The sequence below is a fragment of the Myxocyprinus asiaticus genome, chromosome 10 (genome assembly GCF_019703515.2).
Source record: "Myxocyprinus asiaticus isolate MX2 ecotype Aquarium Trade chromosome 10, UBuf_Myxa_2, whole genome shotgun sequence".
NCBI lineage: Eukaryota > Metazoa > Chordata > Actinopteri > Cypriniformes > Catostomidae > Myxocyprinus > Myxocyprinus asiaticus.
This window is the reverse complement of record NC_059353.1, coordinates 3,696,875-3,724,290: the sequence shown is the minus strand read 5'-3', so window position 1 is coordinate 3,724,290 and position 27,416 is coordinate 3,696,875. Positions and strand designations below refer to the sequence as shown.

The 27,416-nt window shown below is 36.9% G+C and overlaps 1 protein-coding gene across 2 annotated transcripts in view; it reads left to right on the top strand.

Moving 5' to 3' along the window:
- The first annotated feature begins 423 nt into the window (after positions 1–423).
- Positions 424–27,416, top strand: part of LOC127446817 (kalirin-like) — a 352,102-nt gene continuing 325,109 nt past the window's right edge. For both annotated transcript variants that reach the window (XM_051708059.1, XM_051708058.1), the window contains exon 1: positions 424–796. In XM_051708059.1, the coding sequence (XP_051564019.1) occupies positions 730–796 (67 nt within the window). In that variant the 5' untranslated portion in view covers positions 424–729. The remainder of the gene's footprint in view (positions 797–27,416) is intronic.

The following is a 27,416-nucleotide window of genomic DNA, read 5'->3' as shown; positions in this document are numbered from 1 at the left end:
TGAGATGGATAGCCTGAGGGAAAAAAACACATGCACGTGAATTTCCTTGTGCTTTATTGTAAGAAGAAAATACACTCTAAATGAGTGTGCTTGTGTTTGTGGGACAACTCGTTATCTTTTTAAAGAAAATAATTATAGAGGAAAAGAGGGAAGCAGCTACCCTCTGAAATGATACAGAATTCATGACATCATCAGCTTTCACTGTCAAGCTCGCGCTCCAGCCCATCTGACACACACACACACACACACACACACACACACACACACACACACACACGGGCTGTTCGTCGCTTTGTGTCCGACTCCTTGCGCAGGTCCGACTCCTTCTCGCGAATCGGTTCTTTCGATCTGTTTGTTTCGATGATTTAGGCCTATATTCACAGGCTCTCGGCTCATTTCGAAACAGACATCACCGATAGAGAGAGAGAGAGAGAGAGAGAGAGAGAGAGAGAGATTCAGTGTATCGCCAAATTGCGAACCACTCTGACCTGATCAGTCCAGTTCGGTTCCGTTCAGTTCAGTTCGATTTGCGAACCGGTTCACTGAGAAGAATCACACATCTCTACTGGAAGAGCCATCTGAGGAGGAGAAGCGCATCTGGAGACAATAGAAGCGAATGCGGCGCTGATCGAGGGCTGTGCCGTGAAAACACAGGGATATGGAGATGATGGAGCGCTGAATCTGGATATATTTCCCGTTATATTTCAGCTGTGAGATCTAAGAGGAAAGATGAATTCTGCTGAGGCGGCTGAGGACGGACCCAATGATTCAGATACGGATTCGTTCTTCAAAACAGGTAGGATGACAGGAGAGATGGAGAGACTGTGTTCATGCTACACCTATATTCGTTCTTTCTAAGTCACATTTAGTCATGTTTTCCCTCATTTAATAACTCTTGTTTATGTCACCTTTGTGACTTAGATTCCTTTGTTAAATTTCCTGATTGTTATTTTCTCATTTTTTCTTCATTGTCATTTGATTTCATTTTACACTATTGTTTTGTAGCTACTGCTTGACTACTCCATTTGCACTATAGTTATTTTACTTAATTTAATTATTCTGCACGACTTTGGACATAAAAAATGAGCAGTTTTTGCCATGCCAATAAACCACACTAAATTACAATTGAACTGAACTGAAAATAGAGACACGCATTTTGTATAAAGTCAAGATTATGAATAGAATGAGAGCTTGGGAGTTGGTGTCTTGATGCTGTCTGCTTGATATATTTGAATGAGCTGAAACTAATGAGGTTAATCAGTGTGTTAAGTGGTTAAATGCTTAAAGTGCATGTTTATGTTTGGGGAATGCTGAGCATTAGTACTATTAGCCACTTTGACTGACAGCTACACTGAGCTTCAGTCCTGGTATGAAAACCCAACCCAAGCCATCACGCCTCAACAGCACCAAACAACAGCTTTAAAATCTCACATTCAGCATCTCTCAGCTTCCAAACAGACATTTTTATTTTTATTTTTATTTTTTGGAAATATGGTTACTTGTGTAGAAAATAGTTTTAAAAGACTAAATTAAGCTCAATTGACAGCATTTGTGGCATAATGTTGATAACCACAGAAAATAATTTGGATATATATATATATAAATTAAAAAAATAAATAAAATGCAAAAGGGTTACTGTAAGACACTTAAAATGTCAAAAACATAAACATTAAAATACTCACTGTTTCAAAAGTATAGCCACAAGACATAAACAGTTTGTGTGTTAACATGATTTTAGTGTGATAAACTTACTTACTAACCTTATTAGCCTAAAGTTATTACCAATATTACAACTTTGTTGTCATGACGATGCAACTCTGTAACCCTGTGAGTAATTTCATCACACTAAAAGCATGTTAACACATAAAATGTCTTGTGAATATAGACAAAAAAACAAACAAACAAACAAACATATATATATATATATATATATATATATATATATATATATATTTATTTTTTTAAATAATATTTTTGTAATGTAGCTAGTTAGAAGGTCCCCTGCATAAAATGTTACAACGTTAACTGAGAGAACATTTCCATCATATGTAAGCAAAATGGACATTTGAAATAAAATGTACCTGTATTAATCAAAATCGAATCGAGAGCTTGCGATTCAGAATTGAATCAGGAAATCTTTATCATTATCCAGCCCTATTTGAAAACTGCCATTATATTTGCCATTCTGTTTGGTGATGCTGGAGACCTTGAGCTCTACAAGTGGACACTGGGTCACTTTAGAAGCAAACATTTGTGTCATTTGCTGAATTTGGAGTGTTGTCGAGAGGAAATGGCTGGTTGAAATGCTAATGTTCAGTAGTCCAGTTCTAGCGGTTGCTTTGGCTGTTTGACCACCAGCTGAGGAGTGATGCATGCACCCTGCGGCTTTACACAATGGGTTATGGGTCAAGATGCTGGTACACTGCTCTCATATATGCAAACAACAAACACATGTGTATTCATAGAATAGCACAAAACATCAAATGTGTTGCTTTATTTGTATCCATGTGAGTGAAGTTCAAGGTGAGGTTCTGTAAAGGAGGCCACTGTCATACAGTAAGCTGTATAAAATCTCTGTGTTGACTGTTGCTTCAGTATGAATGTGTTTCTGAAGGTCATATCTACAAGGACAGACTGATAAAAAAATAATCTTATCTTTCAGAATAAACCCACAAACAACTGAAAGAAAGACTCACACTTTGAAGGGATGGTTCACACAAAAAAGAAAAGTCTGTCATCATTAAAAAAAAAAAAAAAAAAAAAAAAAAACATACTTTCTTCCTTGGAACACAAAAGGAGATGTTAGGAATATGAGCCTAAGTCACCATTCAATTTCATTGCATCTTTTTTCCACACAATAAACAAGGGTAACACGTTACATTCATATTTCCTTTGTTTAGTAAAGTGGTTTATTAATGACTTATTATTCATTTACAAATGCATTATAAATCATTGATCCGTGGTTATAACAACATGCATATAAAGGGTGACTTTCATGCAATACCTGCCAAATAGTCAGTCATTTTACCTTGCATGTTATAAATGCTTAATAACATTTATTCAACATAAGTAACCTATGAAAATGTACCTTAATGTAAATTGGACACATATGAAGCATTTAGTGAGGACTTGCCAGCATTAGAAACATATGCATGTACATACATTTTAGGATGATTTAATGGTCATCAGGCTTTGTTTCATGATATATGCTGTGAATGAGCATAAACACCTGAACAGTGTTTTTGCAGAGGACTTTAGGTCTAGGACAATATAATACCATTCTTTTGACATCAGCATGACAAGGAAAGTGACAACACAAGTGAATCAAGGCATTACAGTAATGAACATAAATACAAAATGACATAATCCTTCTTTTTAATATCACTGTTATTGTTATATTTGCTGCATTGTGACAAGTCAAGAATTTTTGTTTGATTAATATATGAATGAATAAGTATATTTCTTAAGCATTTATAACATGTAAGCTCACTATTTGGCAAGTATTGGATGAAATTTGCCCTTTTTAATGCATGTTTCTCTAACTGCAGACTTATTAGTCATTAATTAACACCTTTATAAACCCTTTATAAACTCTCTAAACAAAGGAAAGATTAATATAAAGTGTTACCTAAAAGGGAATAGAAACTGAGGCTAACATTCCACTAACAAATTCCTTATGTGTTTTCATATGGGTTCTTAACAGCATGATGCTGAGTAAATAGTAACAGAATCAAGAGTCCTGAAACACAGCCAGATTGAACTCAATTTTGATATTTTCTGAAGAAAATTTGAGTGGTGTGCTGTGCAAAAGTTGCTGTCACAATGCTAGGGTGTTGTTGGTGCTTTAGGGTGTTCTAGGTGTTTGCAAGGTGATTTCTGAGTCTTTGTGATATTCTTGTCCTTAGATATGGCTCAGGTCCCTCCTTCAATGTAAGTCTATGACATTTTTCTTGTTTTATCATCTACCAGGTGAAAATTGTAAGTCATAGCATAACAGCACACCTTTCATGAAGAAGTTACACAATTTCATGTCTGTAGCACAAATGGTGTCAATTATGTGGCAAATTCTTACGGTAACCATTCTTAGAGTAGGGGGTTTGTTCAAATCGCAAACTCTAAATATCAACAATAGTAATAGCTTTGTTCTCACCTCAAAAAAAGATCAAAGAAGCCTATTTTAGGCATATGATCATAAAGAGATTGAGTTGATCAAAGCATTGGTTTTAGGCTCTCCAGTGCTGAGATGGTTTGCAGATGTTTTGGAGGTCTGGGTGAGGTTTCAGAGAGGAGATGGGGTTTTTACTGTGGTTTTACTCAGTGGAAGTAAGGATATCTGCCTGAAAAACACAGTCAGTCTTCATCAATGGATATACAGATCCATCCTGGCAGCCCATGCCCCTGGGGACAACAAAAAGACAAGAAGATATAATGAGGAAGAGAGAGAGAGATTGGTACAAACACAGTAAATGGGACCATAAATCCCCTCTCTTCTACGCCACATCCAGTTGTAGTGGGTGTTTGCCTTGCTAGAGAAAAGACGTTACGTGGCTGTGTAATCCATTCACAAGCGTCACGCTCAGTGATCTGAAGAGGTTTTTATTCTCTCAGCCACATGGCTCACTCACTGCCTGTGTACTCACATGGCTAGAGGAACCTCTGTAATAACACACACTCGCCCGGTTTGATGTGCCATGTTCAGGTTTCAAAGTGTGTGCGCCCAGAGTGGTTCACTATTTAGAGCAGATAACAGGGCCGCCGAGCACCTAGGGCTGATGAGGCTGTAGCCCCGAATATATTCTGGAAAACACTAAATGTTTTCAGTGGTTCTCAACTAGAGCCAGATTTTACATGGGATTTCAACCCAACACAGTACAAAAATCATACAAATGTCCAGTGAGGGGTGGCAAAAGCAAGTGAAATGGTATCGCCTAAACCAAACCGATACTGTCCAAAACGCACATGAGAGGTAAGCAAAATAGACATCTAAACGAACACCTAAACCTAACCAATAGTGTAGAAAATGAAATTGGATATGAAAAGCACATTTCATTTTCATTCACAATTCAAGAAACCTGGCCGTGTGTGTGTGTGTGTGTGTGTGTATGTGTCAAACACAGTCTGTTGTTAGCAGCTGGTTGATCCTGCTGCCCTGAGGACTGAGTTTCTCTCTGGTGTGAGTGATGGCTAGTCAGTCTGGCAGTCATGAACAACATAGATTCTTCATAATACACTGATTTACCGAAGGTAACAACTCATAATTAACAAAAATAATTGTTATTGTTATGTTTCTCACACAACATGATTGCATCGCTTCAGAAGACAGATATTAAACCACTGGAGTCATATGGATTACTGTCTTTATGTGATTTTTTATGTGATTCTTAATGCCTGCTTGTGCATATGTATGTTGCATTGTGACAACTTAGAAGTTACACGTAAAAACACAAAAACTGTACTATGATTGTGCACCTAAAAATTTGTCAGTTAGCGACATGAGCGCTCCTAAACAAAAATGATAGCATAGAGCCCTGATTTAAGGGAACAATGGTGGTGAAGAAAAGTATTATGGTGGTACCATGTAAAACTGATTGTAAAAGATGTGTTTTTAGACACTACCGTGATGGTTATACTATGGTATTCTTTGAAGTACCATGGTGTATGAATAGGTTAATCATAGAGTACCATAGTATTTATCAAAGATTTATCAAAATACCAAGAACAAAAAAGAACATGGTAATACCTTTTTATAAGTGAACCATATGATTTAAATTGGAATAAATTATATGTGATTTTATGGACTCAAAAATATATATACACATTTTTTTTTTTTTATATTGATGCTTTGATTCTATGCTTCTGTATTCATGTGTATATTAGACAGGGCTGAATACAGCAGATACAAAAGCAACAGACAGAATCAGACTGATTACACTCACACACAGCCGGTGATGCAAAATGCCTTGGCCTCCTGCCAATGTGTGTGTGTGTGTGTGTGTGTGTGCCCCCTCCTCCCCCACTCCATGCTGTCTGTGTGCTGCTCCTGGGTTCCAGTATTGAGCTAAACAAAAGAGTATGATGCTACAGCATCAGCACACACACAAAACACTCCACATGCACACCCAGTTATGGCCAGACAGTTTGTGTGTGTGTGTGTGTGTGTGTGTGGACAGGTTTAAGTGGTTTACGAGGACTTTTTTTTAGGTTACAATCTGGTAATTACAAGGGTATTATGCTATAAATGTGGTTTATGAGGACATTTCTAGTGTCCCCATAATTTAAATCACTTAAAAACATACTGAACTATGTTTTATTGAAAATGTAAAACTGCAGAAAGTTTTTAGTGAGGATTAGGTTTAGGGGTATGGTGAGGGTTAGGGGATAGAATCTATAGTTCGTACAGTATAAAAATCATTATATCTATGGAGAGTCCTCATAATGATAGCTGCACCAAATAAATAAAATAACAAATATATATATATATATATATATAGCCCTCTGTTGTCCCCAATGGGTGGTTTTGTCAAATTTATGGGTGGTTTGAGGACACACACTTACACACACACTTAGGGTGTGGCAGCTGGCTAATTGGCCGGTTAGAGTCACTAGGGTTATAAAGCCACTGAGAGGAGATTTAAGTGGATTATAGAGTCATGATATGACGTTGAGGGGTAGAGTTGAAACAGAGAGAAAGAGAGAGAGAGAGAGGGATCCCCCATTTCCGTTTGTTTGCAGTGTTAGCATGGGCAGACACTTAGCACTGCAGCTAATATAGTCAGATCTCATTAGCTGATCTTCTGCTTTGAATGAGACTTTTAGATGGATTGAAGGGAACTAATCCCTGGAGACCCGCAAGCCTGCATCTGTGCTACACTAATAAACATGCTCCACCACTCACCATTTTAACTGCTAATTCTGTTTATTCTTAATGCACAATGGCAGAGAATGCCTGAAATGTTGAACTGCAACTGTCTTTCAGTTGTTTCACCCACATGCCTTTAAAAAGACTTAAATGAGAACTTCTTTGAGATATACATCCTTAAAGGTTCTATGGCTCTTTGTGGCATCTGAGGTTCATCAAAGAATCCTCTTTATCAAGAACCATTTTTCTTTTGTGTAGGGTTTGGAGATTAATACGTTCTTGATGTTTCTTAATAGGGTCTTCAAAGTCAGAAAATTAGTTTCTAGACCAGAAGTTATTTTAAATAACCAGAGAATAAGAATTCATATGTGAGACTTAACTGAAAATTTGGTCATCATTTAGTTCCAAACCTGTATGATTTACAAGTTGTTATTTACTAAAAATCGTTCTTTTTCAAATGTCATGTTTGCGTATATTCAAATTTGGCATGTGAAAAAGCTTCACACCAGTTTTGACGTAAGTGATTCTCGTGGATCTTGTGACCATTTGCTATGTGGCAAGTTTGAATACTATACAGAAGTGCTAATGAGATTTGAGAGCTGAGGGGAAGATTTTCAGAGTGTAATGACTTAAATTTACAGCCTGATCTCATGAATATTACATGACTGTGGCAACATTTTTGCAAAATTACATCACATGGTCAGTAGCTGTTTTAACCACCATGCAAACCACATAATTGCAAGGGGCCCCGGACGTCGGCGGGGCCCACGTCCCAATAAGAAAGATCAGCAAAAACCACTTGAGGGGTGACGTGTTGTTCTGGGTACACGCGTGAATATGCTGTTGTCAGCACTCTTAGAGTGGTTCACGTTAGAGCAGCGTTTCTTGTCAGGTTTGTCAGGTGTGCCATGGAAAATTATCAAATTACACAAAATAAATAAATACATTCAAATAATAATAATACAAATAATTTCAGGGATGCAATCTCCTCACCTTTCGGCGAAATTCGCTGTATTGAAACCATAACAAAGGCACTTTTGTGATTGTGAAGAGCTACGATTAATGTGCAAATGTGACTGATATTTATACACATTAAGTGGCTTTCACATGACTCGCATCAGTGCTGCAGAATACATTGAAATCTATGAAGTGACGCCATTTCACACCAAAGTGTACACCGGAGTGTTGACGCCTCGACTCAACTCAACTCATGTAAAATGCGCTTTACAATGACAAAAGAACATTATTGAAATTCAAAATTATTATTAGTAGACTATTATTGTGGTCTTTTCTGATAACAGTCATGCTCAACAGTTTAAATCTGTAGGAAAACGATATCGTAGATCTGCTTTGTATTTATAATTCTTACATACAAGTCATACAAGTTGTAATAAAGGAGAGGGTAAGGACGTTATTGAAACTCACTTTTTGGATGAAAAATCCAACCTGATCTCATGAAAAGTCATACATAATTTATGAGTTGGCTATTTCGTATGGTCTCACACGATGTTGTTCGCATAAACTCGTACGACTTCAACACGTGCAAATTCCCGGATATCTAATGCGGAAGTAAGCGCGAGATCCACGCACAAGGTGTTAAGGACATACTTATTAATATTATGCCATTACCCAAACCCCTTATCTAAACTTAACCAATCAGTAGAGTGTGTAAACATGACAGGAAGCTGTTGTGTGCGACAGAAGCAAGTAATTTTCGCGTATTAGATGGAAACAATGTCCAGCGACGTCATTGTCTGTAGTGAAATTTGTAGGAATTCAAACGAGTGCAGTTGCACGATATCATATGAATTAGGCAAATTTAGAAAAGTCGTACGATTCCTGACACTTTCGGCATGAGAGTGTGTTGGAAAAATCATGCTCAATCTGAAGGAAAACTATAGATCTGCTTTTTTCTTATAATGCTTAAATATTATAAAGTCTCTTGGTAGATTTCGGTCATGAATGACTCAAAATGATTCAATGATCACTCACAGATAAGAGCAAACGGATGAGTTAGGGGCCATTCACACCAAATGTGTTTTTGTGTGCATGTTCTTTGTTTTTTCATTGTTTTCCAATGTAAACATGCCTGGATGAACATCCTTGACTGCTGCACCACGTCTCACTGTTTCTTCAGTGTCTCACAGGACTGGCACATTTTTAGACACTGTGTTAAGTTAAAAAGAACTTCAGGTCTCAAGAACGCATGTCGAGACACCTGCATTTAGTTTCATTCGTTGGGCTGCGTCTGGGTTGTTTTTAGCACAAGTGTCACAAAGATTTATCATTCTGAATATTTTCAGGTTGCAAAGAGGGGACTGTTATAATGTTTAACATTATTTCAGATTGTTCTGCAACAAGCAAAGTTTCAGCGCTTGATAAACGGCAATGTTTTTTTTGTTTTTTTTTTGCCTACGATGCTTTCATAAAATACAGCCTTTAGCAACATGGTGAACAATACACTGCAGCATCAGAATATAAGCTCTGATATAAGTAAAATAAATAAGACAAGAATATATTACTATTGTATACAACAAATCCTCAAAGTAATAATAATAATACTGTATCATATTATAATGACAAACTGGACAACAAATAAATTATTGTTGGGTTATAATATTAAGAAATAACAACTGAATTCCAAAATGTTATTGAGTGAAGAAGTAGGTTTTGCACACCCTGTGTTTTGTAAAAATATATGTAGGTAAATATTGTTTTGTGTTTTTTTATCACTGTATTGTGGAAAAACTGGAAAACATGCATTAATTATCTTTAACTAGATTTGTATTTCATTAAACATTTTGAATGTACTTCACATGTACTGATAGGATGAATTTAAAATTATGATTTAAAATACATTTTATGTAATTTTTTTAAGCAAACATTTCAAAATGGGGCCCCGGGTTGGTCGGTTGTTTGGGGCCTCAGAAATTGTAAACCCGCTTCTGTACATGGTTCCTTACATGTATCAAAGCAATTTCGAGGTGAAATGTCCACTAAGTGGAGCTAAAAGCAAGCTAAATTTTCTCCCAAACAGATGAGGTTTTTAAGGTTAAAGGGGCATTCAGTAGTTCTCTAGCTAGCATCAGCATTGCTCTTCTTCCTGTACTTTAAGTACCGATGTGACAGTGGTGATAGACGCTGTACTGCCATCTATCGATGTGGATGAGCATGATCGTCTCTGCTGTTCTCGTCAGCTTTGGAATATCATTTGCATCTGGAAAATGTTGGAGGTTTGAGGTCATTTCTAAAGTTATTTATTACTACTATAATATAATTGCTTTGCCTAAAAACAAACATCTGAAATCAAGTGAACAGACTTCTACTGTTAAGGACAGATTATTATTGTCCCTCATATCAATAATCTTTGCAGACTCTCTACGTTTCACATTATTTCTAAAGACAGTTATTACCTTTATTAGAGAACTGCTTAGCGTAAAATTAACCTCAATTATCTAGCAATACAGAATGACATGGTAAAGGAAAGATTAGAATTGTTTTTGATGATCAAATTTAGCATGTCCATGAATACTGTATTTGAAGAACTCGTTTTATTTCCAAGCAACCAACGTCATGATTTACACAAAATCCACAACAATCGCTGTGCAAAGCTACTTTGCACTAAACAGTTGAAGATATAGATGCCTTACCATTACCAATGTTTTCTCTAGTTTTTTGCCTTTGCTGGTCTTTCTGTCTTCTTGCTTGAAGCAAGTTGCTTCAGACCTTTTTTTTGCTTCTTCGGCAGTACAGCTACTGGATCTCCCATTGTCTCCAATACTAAACGCATGATAAGTAAGTATGTTCCATTGTGTTCTGTCACCATGACAAATTCCTTGTGTGTGTAAGCATACTTGGCAATAAAGCTCATTCTGGTTCTTTTCGCTTTTCGCGTCACCAAACAACAATCTTCTAAGCATAGCCAAGCGTATCTATCTACACAGGCGGCAGCCAATGAGTGCAAGGATTCTCTTCTTCGACGTTTAGTGAAACACCACGGGTCATGTGATTTCAACATGGTGACAGACATTGAGGGGGCAGACCTGCACCATGTATAATAAAAACCTTTTTATAGAAAACTATTATGAGTACAGTCTCAGGTGAGTGTACACCATTCAGATCACACTTTACAAAAACACAATTAATTTGTTAATGTGTAAACCTTTTTAATTGGCTCTAAACTACTGAATGCACCTTTAATGCTATCAAGTTTTAAATCAACAAAACATACTTCCCTACCATAAACCCTAAACCTAACCGATAATGTCATAAAAAAGCAAATGTGACAAGAAAAACACAATTTCTGAGGCAACTACATCATTTTGTGGTGCTTCTATGGCGTAAGATAGCATTGTGTGAGGAACAGGGTGAAAAGTATGTGTTTATGAACTGATAATCTGTCGTTTTACTTGTGGTTTGAGTGAAAGTGAATAAAAGTCATTGTTTTAGCATCTCTAGTGTTCATTTCACCTGGAAACTGACACGAAACGAGCTGCATAAAAATAAGTTTGCCAAAAATTTAGCTATCATATGGTTTCAGAAGACATCCGTTTAGCTTTTTTTAATCCTTTTTTTTTTATCCTTTTTTATCCTTATTTCACTTTCATTGTATGGACAAGAGCTGCAGTGAATATGCTGCTAAATATCTCCTTTTATGTTTCACAGAAGAAAGTAAATCACACGGGCTTGGAACAGTATGATTAAATGATATTTTTGGGGGGATAAACAATACCTTTCCTTACTGCTGCAGGATGTCTACTAGAGGTTCATGTAGAAACCTCTTAAAGACACAAGCATATTACCTGCTATGAACTGAACTATTATAGCTTTGTACAGGGAGTGATATTTAAAGTGCAAAGAGGTATGTTATATATAATTTTATATAAAACAGATTACGGTATTTTGTCTGCCCTGTGGATTTTGGATGTGGTACAATATGAAATTGCATTTCACATGTTATCAGAACACCTGCTCTGGCTTTCTCTTTTCCATTAATCTGTAGTCAATCAACTCTATTTCAGAGCGGTTTGAGAGAATATACATGCTTTTCATGGGGTTTAATGAAATGAGAAACTAATATAACCCTTTAAAAATGCTTCTCAATCCATTAATCTTGAAAAGAACTGTGAAGATGTAGCACAGTACTGCAGTTTTACTCCAAACACGTGTGTGGAATGGTGTGTAAAACACACTCTGTAATCCATATTTGATGTGAATTGCATGACTGATCATCAAAAAGTATTTTGTCCTCAACTTCTTACCAGAGGTTGACTCCTTTGTGTCATTAGCAGATCTGACATCTATCAGGCCAATTAAAACCATTCTGAAAACCAGACAGACATCTTCATGTGAGGCTGCCCAGAGGAAAATTGTCTGAAGTTGCTCTTTCATACTGTAGCTCAGGAGACTTTATTGAGTTCTCAAAGGGTTCATTAATGACTAATTAATTTACAAATGCATTGTAAATCATTGATGTATGGTTGACATGAATAAAAAAGTGTGACTTTCATGGAATACTTACCAAATATTGAGCATTTTACCCAATATTTTATAAATGCTTAATAACACTTATACAATTTTAGTAACCTATGAAAATGTACCTGTAGACACTAATGAAGCATTTATTAAGGAATCACCAACATTAGAAACCTATGTACATAAAGTTCAGTATGGTTTAATGGTCATCACGCTTTATTATATGATATATGCTGTGAATGAGCATGAAGACCTGAAAAGTGTTTTTGCAGAGGACTTCAGGTAACTAGGACTAGTTAAAACCAATCTTCTGACATCAATGTGACAAGGACAGTGACAACACAAGTGATTCAAGACAGTACAGTAATGGACATAAACACAAAGTAGACTGTAGCAAAATGACATAATCCCTCTTTTTAATCTCACTATAATAGTCGATTGGTGCTGCATTTTGACATAAATATAAGTGTGAATAAGTGTATTTGTTAAGCATTTATAACATTTAAAATGCTCATTATTCTACATATAAATGATTTATTATGTATTTGTAAATGTATAATTAGTCATTAATGAAGCCCTTTATAAACCCTTAACAAAGGGAAAATTCATGTAAAGTGTTACCATTATTTCTCCTAAAATTCCTTTGTGACAGAAAAAAGACACAAACAACACACTGGTTGACAGTAAGACTATAGAGCTATAAAATGAACGTTGAAAGCATAGCTCAGATAATTTGGTCTTGATAGAAAAAATTTAGATCCCTGACTTTTGATTGCAGGCTTTAGTGTCTTGGCAAGTACAATATGAAAAACTGTTGAGATCTCTTCCGAAACTCTAGACGAAACACGTGAGATTACTGGAGTCTTTTTATGAGGTGAAAAATTTGAGAAGCAGGAGTCCCCATTTGCTCTACATTTAGGGTCTGTACCAAAACCTAGTGAGCCTTCTCAGGAAACATCATTGGCGCACCCCATGCGAAGGCTGTTCCAAAAGGTAGGTGCCTTAGTTGTGCTTCCTCATAAGATACCTCATTTTGGCCAAATTCTAAGGTAGCATCATATGCATCCTTCCCCGGGTAGGTGATCCCAGAATGCATCGTGATGAGCTCAGAGGAATCTCTATGCTCTCTATAAGAAAGAATTGAAATATTAAAGAGTTCTCATTAGTGATTATTATGTCTGTGAGATAGAATAAGGAAATAAAAACATATATTGATACAGCTCCAGTGGAGAGATAATAATTCTCTTTTATTGTCTTCCAGGGGTTGGGGGTACTGTGAACTAACATCACCTAAGCAGGACACATAATCACAGAGTCAGAGGTTAAATGAGGACACATGCAGGAAACCAGAGAGCGCTCATACATTTTTAATCTACTGAGACAGAGAGAAAGAGAGATGATTTGAGACACAAAGACCTACCGTGAGCTCCAAGGTTGTTAATTAATGGTATATGCCTCCGTTGAAGTCATCAGTTTGTGTTATTTCAACTTCATTTTTATTAAATCGTGTTTAATAGCATAATTCTTGGTGAAGAACTCCTGAAGAGAAAGAGCCACCAATCAGAGAATCGCGGCCAACAAAGCATGCCAAAAGAGCTCTGCAGCGACTGCCCACTCCCATCGCACACTGTGAATGATGTAATTGAGTCTCCCTACATTCAAGCTTATATATTTGTGTATCTGAATATTTTGCAACTTTAAATATATTGATTGTAATCTTACAATTAGCAACTTAAAATCAATAGTTTTTATTTGTATTTTATTTTTTTTCAATTCGATTACATCATTCACAATCCTTCATGGGATTGTAGTTCATTCCCTCATTAAAGACGTTTAGTACACAGTCTTGTACTTTTGAATACTTGTGCGATTTCCAAATACTTTTTAACCTTTGAGCCTGGCCATGGTTTGGTTCATGGCTTACAGTACAACTCTTTTATGAAGTAGTTTATGAAATCCCTATGAAAATGAAATAAAAAGAGTGGGAAAAATACTTCTAAGAGGGAGGAAAAAGTCGACTGTTGCGTTCAAATGGACTGGCCCTTTTGACTTGGGCCAGTAACACTTAGAACACTCTAGCAACACCCTAGCAATGCCTTAGCAACCACCTAGAACTGCCCTAGCAACGGCCTAATAACATGCCCTAGAACACCCTAACGACCATCTAGCATGGCCCTATTAACCAGCCAGAACACCCTAGCAACCGCATAGCAACACCCTGCCAACTACCCACAACACTCTTGCATCATGGCGGTGACTTTTGCACAGGCCAGCACCACTCTCATTTTAATCGGAAAATGTAAAGATCTAATTTCTGTTATGCATAACAGGCGTACATTTCTGCATCCCACAGTGTAATGCAGGCGAGCTGTGTTCTTTCAGGTAATGTTTGAGTGCTCTGATGCTGAGGTGAATGCGCATTCTGGTCTGAGAGTACAGCACTTTAGGACAGCTGACTGTTGTGTTCCCACACACACACACACACACACACACACACACACACACACACACACACACACAGAGATGAAAGTGTGGGGAAAGCCAGCTAAGGTAATCAAACTGCTTGGTGCAAGAAGAGCTGCTTGGCTAATGCTTTTAAGAGCATTATGTTTAACTGAGAGAGAGAGAGAGATAGAGAGAGAGAGAGAGAGAGAGAGAGAGAGAGACAGAGAGAGGGAGGGAGGGAGGAATGGTTAGAAGAGAGAAATGAATAATGGTTGATGGAGGCTCTCTGTGGGTATGGAGCTCCAATCAATATGTGTGCTTCAATGCCCTTCACTGCCCAAAAATCATTTTAAAAGTAAAGTGTGTAATTGTTTCCAATGTTAAAATACTTCCTCATATCTCAGTTTAATGTGCAGAGACAACGATAAACAATTAATAGGTTGATTTCCCTGAAAAGTTTAAATACTGTTGCTCTGTGACACTATCAGACATTGCTTTGTTTGTCTGAGTAATTCCCATCCAGCCCGACTAAACCAATGTCGTGAGTTTGGATGCAACAATCTGTTTTCCCGTCCAATGGCAGATGGGAGGAGTGTTAGAAAATCATTATTTTCACAATTCCAAAATTACGCACTTCACCTTTAAGATTGAAATTTTAAAAGTGCACTAATGTTGCATTCAAGTCCTCTTGGGAAGTTTCTGCTTTCGATGTCTAAAGTCGTAATTATGATGTTCAAGTGATTTTTATTAAATTAAAATAGACACGTTGGCCAATTTCTCTTTTTCACTTCCTGATGTCTTCCTGAAGACAGGAAGCTTTAGCGCTAGTGCTAGCAATAACAAAATGAAGAGCAAAAGGTGTGTATTTGGTGTTTAATAGACCCTATTCACATTTCTGGCTTTTGGAATGTGAAAGTAAACTATTGCAGGGTAAACTTCTATAGCAGTGAATGGGAGACCATAGCTTACCCATTTGCTCCAACAGCAAAAGAAAAAAATTGCAGCTGTGGTAGCTAGCTTTGTCAAACTAAAAATGGCAGTTTTTGATTTTTGCGTAAAATAAGGCCTGTGGTTAAAAGGATTTGAAAAGACTTGCACGTTTTGTTCTAGAATATAAATTACACACAGTCATACCTAAAACGTTAAGTTTAAAGGTATAGTTCACCCAAAAATGAAAATTATCTCATTATTTACTCACTCTCATGATATCATTGGTGTGTATGACTTTCTTTCTTCACCAGAACACATTTGAAGAAAAATAGAAAAATATCTCAGTAGGTCCTTAAAATGCAAGTGGATGGTGATCCGATTTTGAAGCTCCAAAAATCACTGACAGTCAGCATAAATGTCATAGATACTCCAGTGGTTAAATTATTGTCTTCTAAAGCGACACGATCGCTTTTGGTATGAAAAAAATCAATATTTAAGTACTTTTTAACTCTAAATCATGCTTCCGGTGAGCAGCGGTACGCGTGAGTGACGTAATCGCATTGGCATTTTAAACACGCGAGAACTGAGGCACGTGAGTCACAGCTGGAAGATCAGCGCTGTTTACAAGTGAGAAGGAGGAACGCTGTACAGTAGATTAATTGGTTTTGGTTTAGATCTGTATTTATCTGTTTCTTTACTCACAATGGTGCATTTGTTTGCTTATCCTGGATGTCTCAACCAAGAGGAGATCATGATCATGCCCGTATCATGGCAACATGAGTTCATTACTTCAGAGACCGCTTAGACTCCACCCTCTCATGAAGCTTACTGGAAGCAATGATTTAGAGTTAAAAAGTGCTTAAATATTTTTTTTTTTTCACACCAAAAGCAACCGTATCAGTTCAGAAGACATTAATTTAACCGCTGGAGTTTCGATGACGTTTATGCTGACTGTCTGTGATTTTTGGAGCTTCAAAAATCGGATCACCATTCACTTGCATTTTAAGGATCTACTGAGCTTAATACATTTTTCTAATTTTCTTCAAATGTGTTCTGGTGAAGAAAGAAAGTCATATGCACCTGGGATATCATGAGGGTGAGTAAATAATGACAGAATTTTCATTTTTGGGTGAACTATCCCTTTAAACTGTGTTTTTTAAAAAAGCATGTTGCTATCACAATGCTAATTAAGGACTACATCTACCATGAGCATGGGAGGTATGTGATGTATAAAATGGAGGACTGTTGTAGTCCTTACTTAGCAACGGGTTAGCAACATGCATTTTTAAAAGACACAATGGCTTCAAAATCCCCAACTGAGGTATTACTGTGTATAATTTATGTTCTGGAACAAAACGTGAAAGTCTCTTCAAGTAATTTTCACCACTGATCTTATTTGACTCGTAATTTGAATATCCCTACTCTAAAAACCCAGAGGTAAATTCCTGAGGGAATACATTGTGAATTAGCTTTCCAGGTTTGCATACAAATTGATGTCACAGCTGAACTGCTTTATAAGATGGAAACGTGTCATCATAGTCTGTGAAAAGGGTCCATTAATGCTTTACTTCTCTGTTTGATCATTTGCGTGCTGTTACAGAGAATGATGGGAAATGTTTTGTCACACAAGCCTGTCGGTTTCGTAAACCAGCTAAATTAGTAGTATTTTCTGGAAAGCTTTATCACTAATATGCATACAAACTAATCAGATCCAATTCTAGAATGCTGATATGACTGAAGTTTTCATCTCATGTAAGTGAACATAACTTAAACAAATTTGTCGGGGAGTCGCATGACGCCGTGTGAGGGTCAGACGTGTGAACGGCGAGCTCTGAGCACTTTGCTAGTTTTAATACTATTTGTGTCATAAACCGGTGAGATTCAGTACACCCTGATTCTTAACTGTTCTAGGAAGACAATATGTCAAAAAATTCAAAATCCTCGGGCTCTGGAGACATTAAAAGACACATACGTGCTCAAGCTGATTCCCGGCAGCAGCAGGCTGGAAGCCTCAAGACTCAATTCTGACGGTGAACTGAAAGAAATCCGCCGTGAATTGATGAATGTGTTGACAATACTGATGAAGGTCGTTGCAGACTTGGAGGACCTTGCTTTGATACGTCGATTGATCACTTCCATGACGAAATTCTCTGAGTTGTTTACAAGATTGTTGGATGTCGAGAAACGGATCGATTATCTGGAGTCATCGGAGAGGGAATTAGCTGCTAATCCGCTAGCGACCAAGGGAGATTTAGAACGCGTTTGGGAAAAACTGGAGGATTTGGAGAATCGTAATCAGAAACAACGTCCGAATTGTTGGAATTCCTGAGCATGAGGAAGGCCGAGATATGGTAAAATTCCTAGACGGGCTCTTCCCGAGTCTGCTCGACATAACAGGCCATAAGCTGGAAATTGAGCAAGCTTACAGATCTGCTGAGGGAGACAGGCCCCAATCAATTCTGGCCAAATTTCTGAGATCATCCGATAAAGATTGTGTTTCACGAGGCAAGGAGTAAAGGAAGGCTTTCTTGGAAGAACCACAACATTTTCTTGTTCCCAGACTTTGCGAATTCGACAAGACAGAAACATGAACGATTCAGGGAATGCAAGAAACTCTTACATCAATGGAAGATCGCTTTTGCTCTGATGTTTCCGGCCAAATAGAGAATAGATACTAAGGATGGCCGTAGAGAATTTACATCCCCACAGCAAGCATTGTCCTTTATAAAAGCATTGGAGTGAGTAAGCCATTTGGTGATATTCATGTTGCCGCATAGTGGACCTGTCTCACTGAACATACACTTAACTGTTCGAGGAAACTGGGCGCCTTTTTCGTTTAGTTTTGTGCTGGTTGAATGTTGCACCAATGTGGAATGTGGTCTTTAAAATGTTATTTTGACACACAATCTATTTTCCTTATATGTCAAAATGTCAAATGTTAATATGAGTGGATTGTCTCTCTCCACGTGGAATGTGAATGGGTTGGGGCACCCCATAAAAAGACGGAAGGTAAGAAATACGATATAGTGTTTCTTCAAGGAATGCATCTTTCCCCGCAGGAAACTGAAAAATTTGGAAAGATATGGGGTGGACATGTTTTCTTAAGTACTGGCTCAAGTAAGAGCAGGGGAGTCATTACATTGATAAGTAAACATCTATTATTATTATTTTATATATATATATATATAATTATTATTTTTATTTTTATCTGTGTGTATACTCGGGCTTTGGCCACAGGGATGTTTGTTGGAGGTCGGGGTGGGGTTGGGGATTGAGAGGGGGGAAGGGAAGGGAAATAATGGGGTTTAAGGGGGATAATGGTTGACTCTGTATATGACTGTTTTGCTTTGTTATGTGTCATGTTTGTGGAGCAACCAGTAAAAAATTGTTAATCTAAAAAAACAAATTTGTCAAAAGTGCTATTCATATCTTTAGGTATTAAACTATTAACAGTGGAAAAAAATACTTAGTGCACCTTTAAAATCAGAAACGTGGTGTTTCAAACTTAAACGCACTGCTTTCTGTTGTCAGTTTATGGAGAGCTAATCTCTCCAGTATAACAGAACCACACACACACTGATTCATAACCCACAACCCACAAACATAAATCTCAAACTGCGATTTTAACTGAGATGTTAAACTGGACACTGTCCCAATATCTCACATCTTTGCCAGCTGCCATTACTATACAGCAAGTGACCTTAAGATGTTACTTTAGTCGATTGAGCATGCTTTAATGTAAAGCATTGTGGATTAAATGTGTTGAGTTTGCATGTTTTTGTGTATGTGTGTCTGGGGTCATGTTTCAGATTAGAGTGACGACTCATCAAATCAGAATGCTGAGGGGTACTGTGTAAATGATGAACTTATTAGTGTGTGCACATGTTCATATAAAAACATATTTTATGTATGTGCATGCAGATGCGAGCACTTGACCAACACATTGCCATCGCACATTCCGGTTGAACATACTTAACCTTCGTTTTTGCGTTACTGTGCCAGTAGTCTCAGCCTCAGACGGCACACTCACAGTCTGTGTACTAACCGTCTGACGCTTACAGCACACAAAATTGGAAACGCTTTCTCAGTCCAGTCAGACCAAATCTGATTGGCTGACTTCTACAGGATTTCAGAGAGCCTAGTTTGCGCTGGTCCGGGAGGAAGCATTATTCGAGTTCACAAGGTTCCGTGTTAATACAATGAGCACTCCTGAGGCCTAAATAATCACATAATTTGCCCAAGTTTGCCAGGTTAGTCACATCAACTCTTTTAAAGATATTCAGTGTTTGATTTGAAGCACGTAGCAGAAAGTAAAGCAAATATCCATGAGCAGAGCTGCATATTCTGCTCTGTTTACTTAGTTATGTCTGTGAAATACACTGTAATGAGGTTCTGTGCTGTACTTGCACTCGCTACACATTTTCCGCAATTTTTCCGTGTGTTTTCTGTGCAATCGCTCGCAGAGACCATTATATAAATTATTTATTTTCCCATTTTATTATGGTATGAGCCATCTCCGAAAACCCCGCCCCTAACCATCATGTAATGACAAACCCGGCTGTGACTAGTGGCTTTACATGTCAGTTAGATGGCTTTTCCTGCCTAAGTGGGGTGGTTCTTTGCCAATGTTAGCTGCGATAGACCCCAGATCTTTGCTGTTTACTGTGCCAGTAACAAACCTCAGTACTCATTGATAGACTTACCTTTAAAAGTCTGTACATTTAAACAGACGTGTTATTATTATAAATATATTGACTTTTAACTTATTTGCTCAGCAATATTCTCTTCAAACTATTGCTCGGCTATGACAATAGTTGGCTTGCAATAGAACACTCACTCTAGAGAAAACTGACCAGTTTACACTAATTTCTGCTATAGCGCAACTTGCAGCAACGTTGAAAATACCACACGTACTTGCGTTGTGTTATGAGTTGCGGTCTGACACATTTTGGAACACAAAAATGCACAAAATCGAGCTTGCGTCTCTAAAAGCGTCTGCGTTCACATACTTAGGTATAGTATGTATCAGCCTTAAGTCTTTACAAGTTCCCGACCTGCTACAATGAACACTCTTGTGGAAGAATTAGACACTTGATTTTCCAAAGTTTGCAAGGTATGGCATCAAATCTTTGAAATATATTCAAGAGTTTTGTTTGATGTGCTTAGCAAGTAAATGGGATATCTTCAAGTTCCCTCAAGTATGGGAATTCTGACCACAAAGTCTACGCACATTTTGGACTGATTTCTTTGGTGTAGTCTAAACAGTCATTTGTGTAAACTGCTGTGACGTTATTTGAATGAGCTTCCACCTTTTTGAACACTGTTCTATTATCATTATCATCCATTTCAGATTGAACCATCCTTAACCGGATAATGCCATGCATATCATATTTGATACATGATTAAAGACATCAACAACATGATACATTCTTTGCTGAAAAAACTGTTATATGCAATGTACTAGATGTCTTTTGCCTCCTGGTGAAAGTTTCTGTGCTCTTCTGGAAGAAGAAGATATGGACCCACTTAACCCCTTAAACTCTGGTGCATTTTTGGACTGTCACCGTCACACTTAAATTTTAAAGCTCACCATTCACACATACTTTGGACAAACTGCAAAAAAAATGGTTTCATTTTTTAGAGAACCACCCAAATAAAATAAAAAAAAAAGACTTCAATTATTCATAAGTAATATTGTGTGTTTATAATCTTATGATAAACAGGATTTTTTTTTTTTTTTTTCCTAACTTTGTAAACATGTAATTCTGGTTCTGTTCACTCAACCTTACTTTGAAAAGTCTCATTTTGTTACACTGGATGGTGGAAAGCACTAGAATTGTTTTTTTTCTCTATCACATTCCAGCACAATATGCAGATCTGAAATGTAGGTGGCGCTCTAATGCATTTTAGCCCTCACAGATGTACTCGTCCATAGACATTCAGTCTAATTTTCAGTTCAAGCACAACCCTCACTGTTTCATTAAATATCTTGGCCTCTGAGTGGACTAGAAGCTCAATCTGGGTGTCAATAGAAAGCTGACATCCACCCCTTTGTGATATAACATTTATAATTAATAGTTGAAAACATATTTTTTCTGATGATTTGTTTTTTCATGCTTTTCCTTCTGGATGGCATATTTTGTTCTGGACATCTAAGATATAACATTGGATTATTTAGACAAGCCAGCTCACAGACAAGTAAACATTGGCTCATTTTTTTTAAAGAACTTCCTAAGGTAAAAGCAGATAATGTTTTTAGCTATTTACAGCAGCAGTTATCAGAGCATAAAAGATACGTTTGTATTTGATAACTTACAGAAATCATATTTCACTTTGTGATTCTTTTGAAAATCTTTCAAACTGTGGTATTAGGGACTTTTATTTTTATATAAATATTTCTACCCCATTACCTCACTGATTTTTAATGCGAATGTTTTGAGACCTTATTTTGTTATTTTAAGTAACATAAATGCAGAAGTGATGGATATCTCTGAAAAGTTGAGATTCTAAGCTTCCAAATGATACCTCATATGCCTGATTTATGTATATGGAGACTTTAACGTTTTAAGCGTAAATTCTTTTGGCAATATAGCGCCTTAAGCATTTGATACATTTTACATTTACATTTTACATTTTATGCATTTGGCATATGCTTATATCCAAACCCAACCCTACCCCAACCCTTATCCTAAACCCTAATCTAAACCAGGGGTTTTCAAACTTTTAGATGCCAAGGACCTCCAAATATGATATCCTTGCGAGGGACCACCTTCCTAAAATATAAAAGCAGCTTTATATTTTCATGTATAAAGCCCAATTTTACTGTGTGAGAAAACATAGTGTGATATTACATATTATATTAGTAAGATAACATTTTGGCAAAATTAAATAATTGGCTTTTATATTGTCATTGTACTAAAGCCAAAATATATGATTAAAATATTATCTTTAAAATGTTATCTCCAAAAGATAAATTGTATGCATTATTTGTTCTTATCGTCTTATTTTCACTATTAATGTTTGTATGTAAACCTGAAGATAAAAGTGTTCAACTAAATTCAAATGTATTTAGTGCTTTCACAATAAATATTGTTCCAAAGCAGCTTTATTGAGAATATGGCCTTACAAAAAATATATTTTTTTATTATCACAAGCCTATCTAAAAACCTATAAAAACTGTGGCAGTCAAAAGAATAAAATAATCCTGATTAATCTCACGATTTTCAACTAAAATATATAATTCGAGTAAAGCATAAGATTAGCTAATCAGCTACTTTTGAGTATTCCACGGGTGCGTCTTTAATTAAAAGGTGATCGTGCTTTCTCTGTTTCTGGTCCGAGGTTATGTAATAGTTTATCCTTTGAAATTAGAGCTTCTTCATCTATTTCTGTTTTTAAAGGTTGTTCAAAGATTTTATTTTTTATTTTTTATATGGCCTTTTAATTTTTATATTATTGTTGATTTGTATTGTTGATGTTTAGCACTTTGGGTCTACTGTGTAGTTTAAAAGTGCTTTATAAACAAATAAATGAAATTAAGTCTTTTAAAAAAAAATTGTTTACACTTTTAATTATTTATTTATTTATTTTCAGCGGACCTCCTAGAATCCCCTTGCGGTCCCCTGGAGGTCCCTAGACCCCAGTTTGAAAACCCCTGATCGAACTCATAACCCTACCCTTAAACCTACCCATACCTCAACCTCGGTAGCAGCAAATGTGAATCTTGTGAGAAGTTAATTATATTTCAAAATGGGTATTTGCTGAATTAAAGCAAATCCTGCTTGCCTAATCTTGTACATTATTTATAGAAAAATCAAGTTGAAATGCATACATCAAACATGATACAACAGGCTTGAGGTATATCTCTCAATCATCATTACATTACATTCATGCCCACCGCAATAAAAAACACAGAGCTTTGAAAATACTGAAATATTATTTTTATAAAATACATTTAGTGTGAACGAATATTTACATGTATTTTATATATGCAGCCTGCTCTGTCATTTTAAAGATCTCATAGTTTTACATTACAAGCTATTATGATGTTATTTTACTATAACCTCCTAAAGGGTTACAGTGTCCTAGATTTCTATAGAGAAAGGAGAGGAAGTTGTCATGGTCAAATTCCCAAATATTTATGGATCTCTGAAAAGCCCAGGTTGTCCTCTTAAGATAAGATTTATCACTGTGACGTGTATGGCTTAAGAGAAACTTAAATAAGAAATGTTCTATACCAAAATGAGTTGTTGGGTCTCAGGAGAATAATCACCTTTAAAATCTGATGAATCAAATATGAAATAAATAAATAAATAAATAACAAATGTTTTTATTTAAAAATTTTCTTTAAGATTTTTTTTATAGGTTCAAAAAACAGCTCCATTTCAATCATTTAAATGTTCTGACTATTATTTCAAATGTAAGGCTTTACAGGGTTAAACATCACATAAACAAACAGTAAACTGTGGTCGATCACTTGGTGGTTAAATGGTCTTTTCGTGTCTAAGTGGGTGGTTCTTGGTCAAAATAAGCAGCAAAGTGGACCCGATTAATGACACTAGTCAAAACATCTCAGTACTTTTAAACGCATAATAGTCAACAAATCTTGCAGGTATTGTAATATAAGCTCTTAAAGAAACACAAAGGCTTTGAACAGGTGGACTGATGTGTAGAGTGCATTGTAAATCTCTGCTCCTTCTCTCAGGGTGTTATATAACCCTGTGATGCTTGAAATGGTTTTAATGATATCACCCTCCTCTTCTTTGCTGGCTTTACTACCCAGTGAACACGACAGGCTCCCCCTCAACAAACTCTGCCAAACTCCTTATATATTTCTGTGAACATCTGGTTAAACTATCCACTCTTAGAAAGAGAGACCTTCTCTCTGAAATCCTTAGGGGGGAAATATGTATTACAGATAAGTAACATACAGCTGGTTTCCTACCAAAAAACAAGTGAAACGGGTTTCTGAAGAAAGTTGGTGTGATATGGGTTTCACCCTAGTTTGACTGAAGGAAAGACCCGTATCAGCACACTCGGATGAGGGTGTCAGGTCAAAACGCTCTTGCTTGGCTGAAATCACTTTGGCACTCACTCACGTAATTGTCAAGGGTCAGAGTTTGGATTTGGCGGCTGGTATGTCCCACTGTTTAGTGCCAGCTTTTACCTCATATTCAGATGTGTGAATAATGGTGTATTTTTGGGATTGTGCTGGTGTAGAACACAGCTGGTGTAGTAATGAACGCACCGTGAGTATCGGCACTATTACCACACGGCTGACTGCCAGTATGAATGAAACTGGAACATTTAAGAGTGGAGAGAGACAAAGAAACTGTTAGAGGCAGCTTCATGTAGCCTGATAATCAGTGGCATTTTAGGGTACATTTACACAACAACGATGTACTAAAAACGGAAAAGTTTTCCCTTTGCGTTTTTGAAAAGTTTCACGTACAGACGACAACATTGTCAAAACAATCCCCGTTCACACGGATCCGCGAAAACGACTAAAAACGCTGTATTATGCATGCCAGGCCAGTAGTTGAAGATATCGCTTTGTAAAGAAACACTACGCGCCTGCGACATAAGCATTCTTCCACAGAGCGGTGAATACAAACAATGAAGATGGCAAAATTATCGAGCAATTTTGTCTGGACGGATGATGAGGTTGCTTTATTACTACAATTACTTTGCTGGAGAAACGTCAATAAACTCAAAATCTTGAGCAGCACAAACACAGTCCTGTAGGTCCTGTACTCGTGCGCATGCCTATAGACTGAACTCTCAAGATTATTCAATAAACTCTGCTCATTTTTACCATCACTTCATCTCCTGCCTTCTTCTGTATTCCCCCTGCTGACTCTTGGGCTGGTAGGAGACTAAGTTAACATAACAAGCTGTTGTTGTTGACTGGTTTTGAATATCAGACAGAACTCTGATATATGGATATCTTCTGATGGAGAAAGAGGTCTTGTGTACACTGGATCTAACATGCATTTTCACTGCCTCATGTTTTCATATTCTAAGTATATTGAATACTGTACATGGCATCACATCTCTGAATTGCAGGGTAAAGGTACATCAAATACAATTAAGTAAATAAATAAATAACATTTAAAATACAAATACATTTTTCCCATCTGAATCCATACATTAATTTCAAGATTTTCAAATTGCAGGTTCTGCCTACTGTACAATGTTCACACTCCATACAATATACTCCAAATGAATAAATTGTTGATTATTGTTATTTGCACAGACACCAGTATTCATATTGATAATTATACATCTCAAATTGATGCCTATCAATCCATCATTCTTTATGTAACACGTAATACGCGTGCGCATGACGTCATCCTTTTCACAAATTCGTTTTTGTATGTTTACACGGAGACGATAACGGCATCGTTTTCAAAAACGTGCACTTTGAAACCCATTTTCAAAAGTTTGCGTTTTCAGGCCTCAAAACACCATTGTCGTATAAACCAGCAGCCAAAATGCATAAAAAGTTTTCTGTTTTTAGTTGAAATCGTTGTCGTGTAAACAGCCCCCTAGATGTAAGGTAAGAACTAACGAACTCAGTGCCCTTATGAAAGTTTACCATGGTGACCATTTTTTTCATCAAAATAACATTTTAAATACGGTTATTAGTGGTGTTTGCCAAGAGAGCGTCACTATTACTGTTGTTCAAACTTTTTCAAAAACCCCTAACTCAAAGTATGCCACTTCTTGACACTTCTAGGACAAATGGTTCACGGAGGTGAATTGACATTCCCTTTTTTATAATTGTATTATTTTTCCAATGTTAGTAAAGTTTTTTGGCGCCAAAAGGCCTCAGCATCTACTTTAAACTTCAATGTAAACGCCCACTGTTATGATTGGCTAACATTGTGCAACCCCTCGAATACAGCCAAATAAATTTGAAACTCAATCGTAAGAAAATTAACTAGCTCCACAACAATAAAAAAAACTACATTTTAGGGTTTACACATAACTCACTGTGGTGTAAAGACCCACCCCTCCCACTTGTCATCGTCACCCGCCAGCATAATTAATAAGCCTCGTTTGGGCAGTGGGGGGAATGAGGCACACCTGGTTGTGTGTTTAGCCTCATCACCGCTGCCAAATAAACATAGAACGTGCCACACCCCACTATGTCTGTCTCTTGCTCACCCCACCACACTCACACCCAACACATTGAATCCAATAATAAACTATAAATATCCAACAGTCATGATATATGAAACATTCATGATTGGAATTGGTTACTTACGGTTTTGCGGTCAGGTCCAGTAGTAGGACAGTTCCTTTGCAAAGCTTGAATCATATTGTGACTGGTTCACAAGCAATCCATGCTGATATGAGCTGAAAACACTTACAGTCCATGCTGAAATATGCTGAACACAAATTATACAATCCACGGTGAAACATGACACAAACACATAGTCCAGTACAAGGTGAAACATGATGTGCACACATCGTGCACTTATGCGATCAGGAACTTTATTCAAATTCAGTCACTATTTCCTGATGTTGGGATGCTTCAAAAGAGGCCAAAGCAGAGATGCTGCTCTTCACAGGCACTACATCTTACATCTTTCTTCGTCTGTGTACTCTGGACAAGACACGGTTCTCCCAGCTAGCGGCAGCAATGGAATGGAATAGAACAGACGCATTTTTTAAAATATACGCTTGTACCGCTCATAAAATG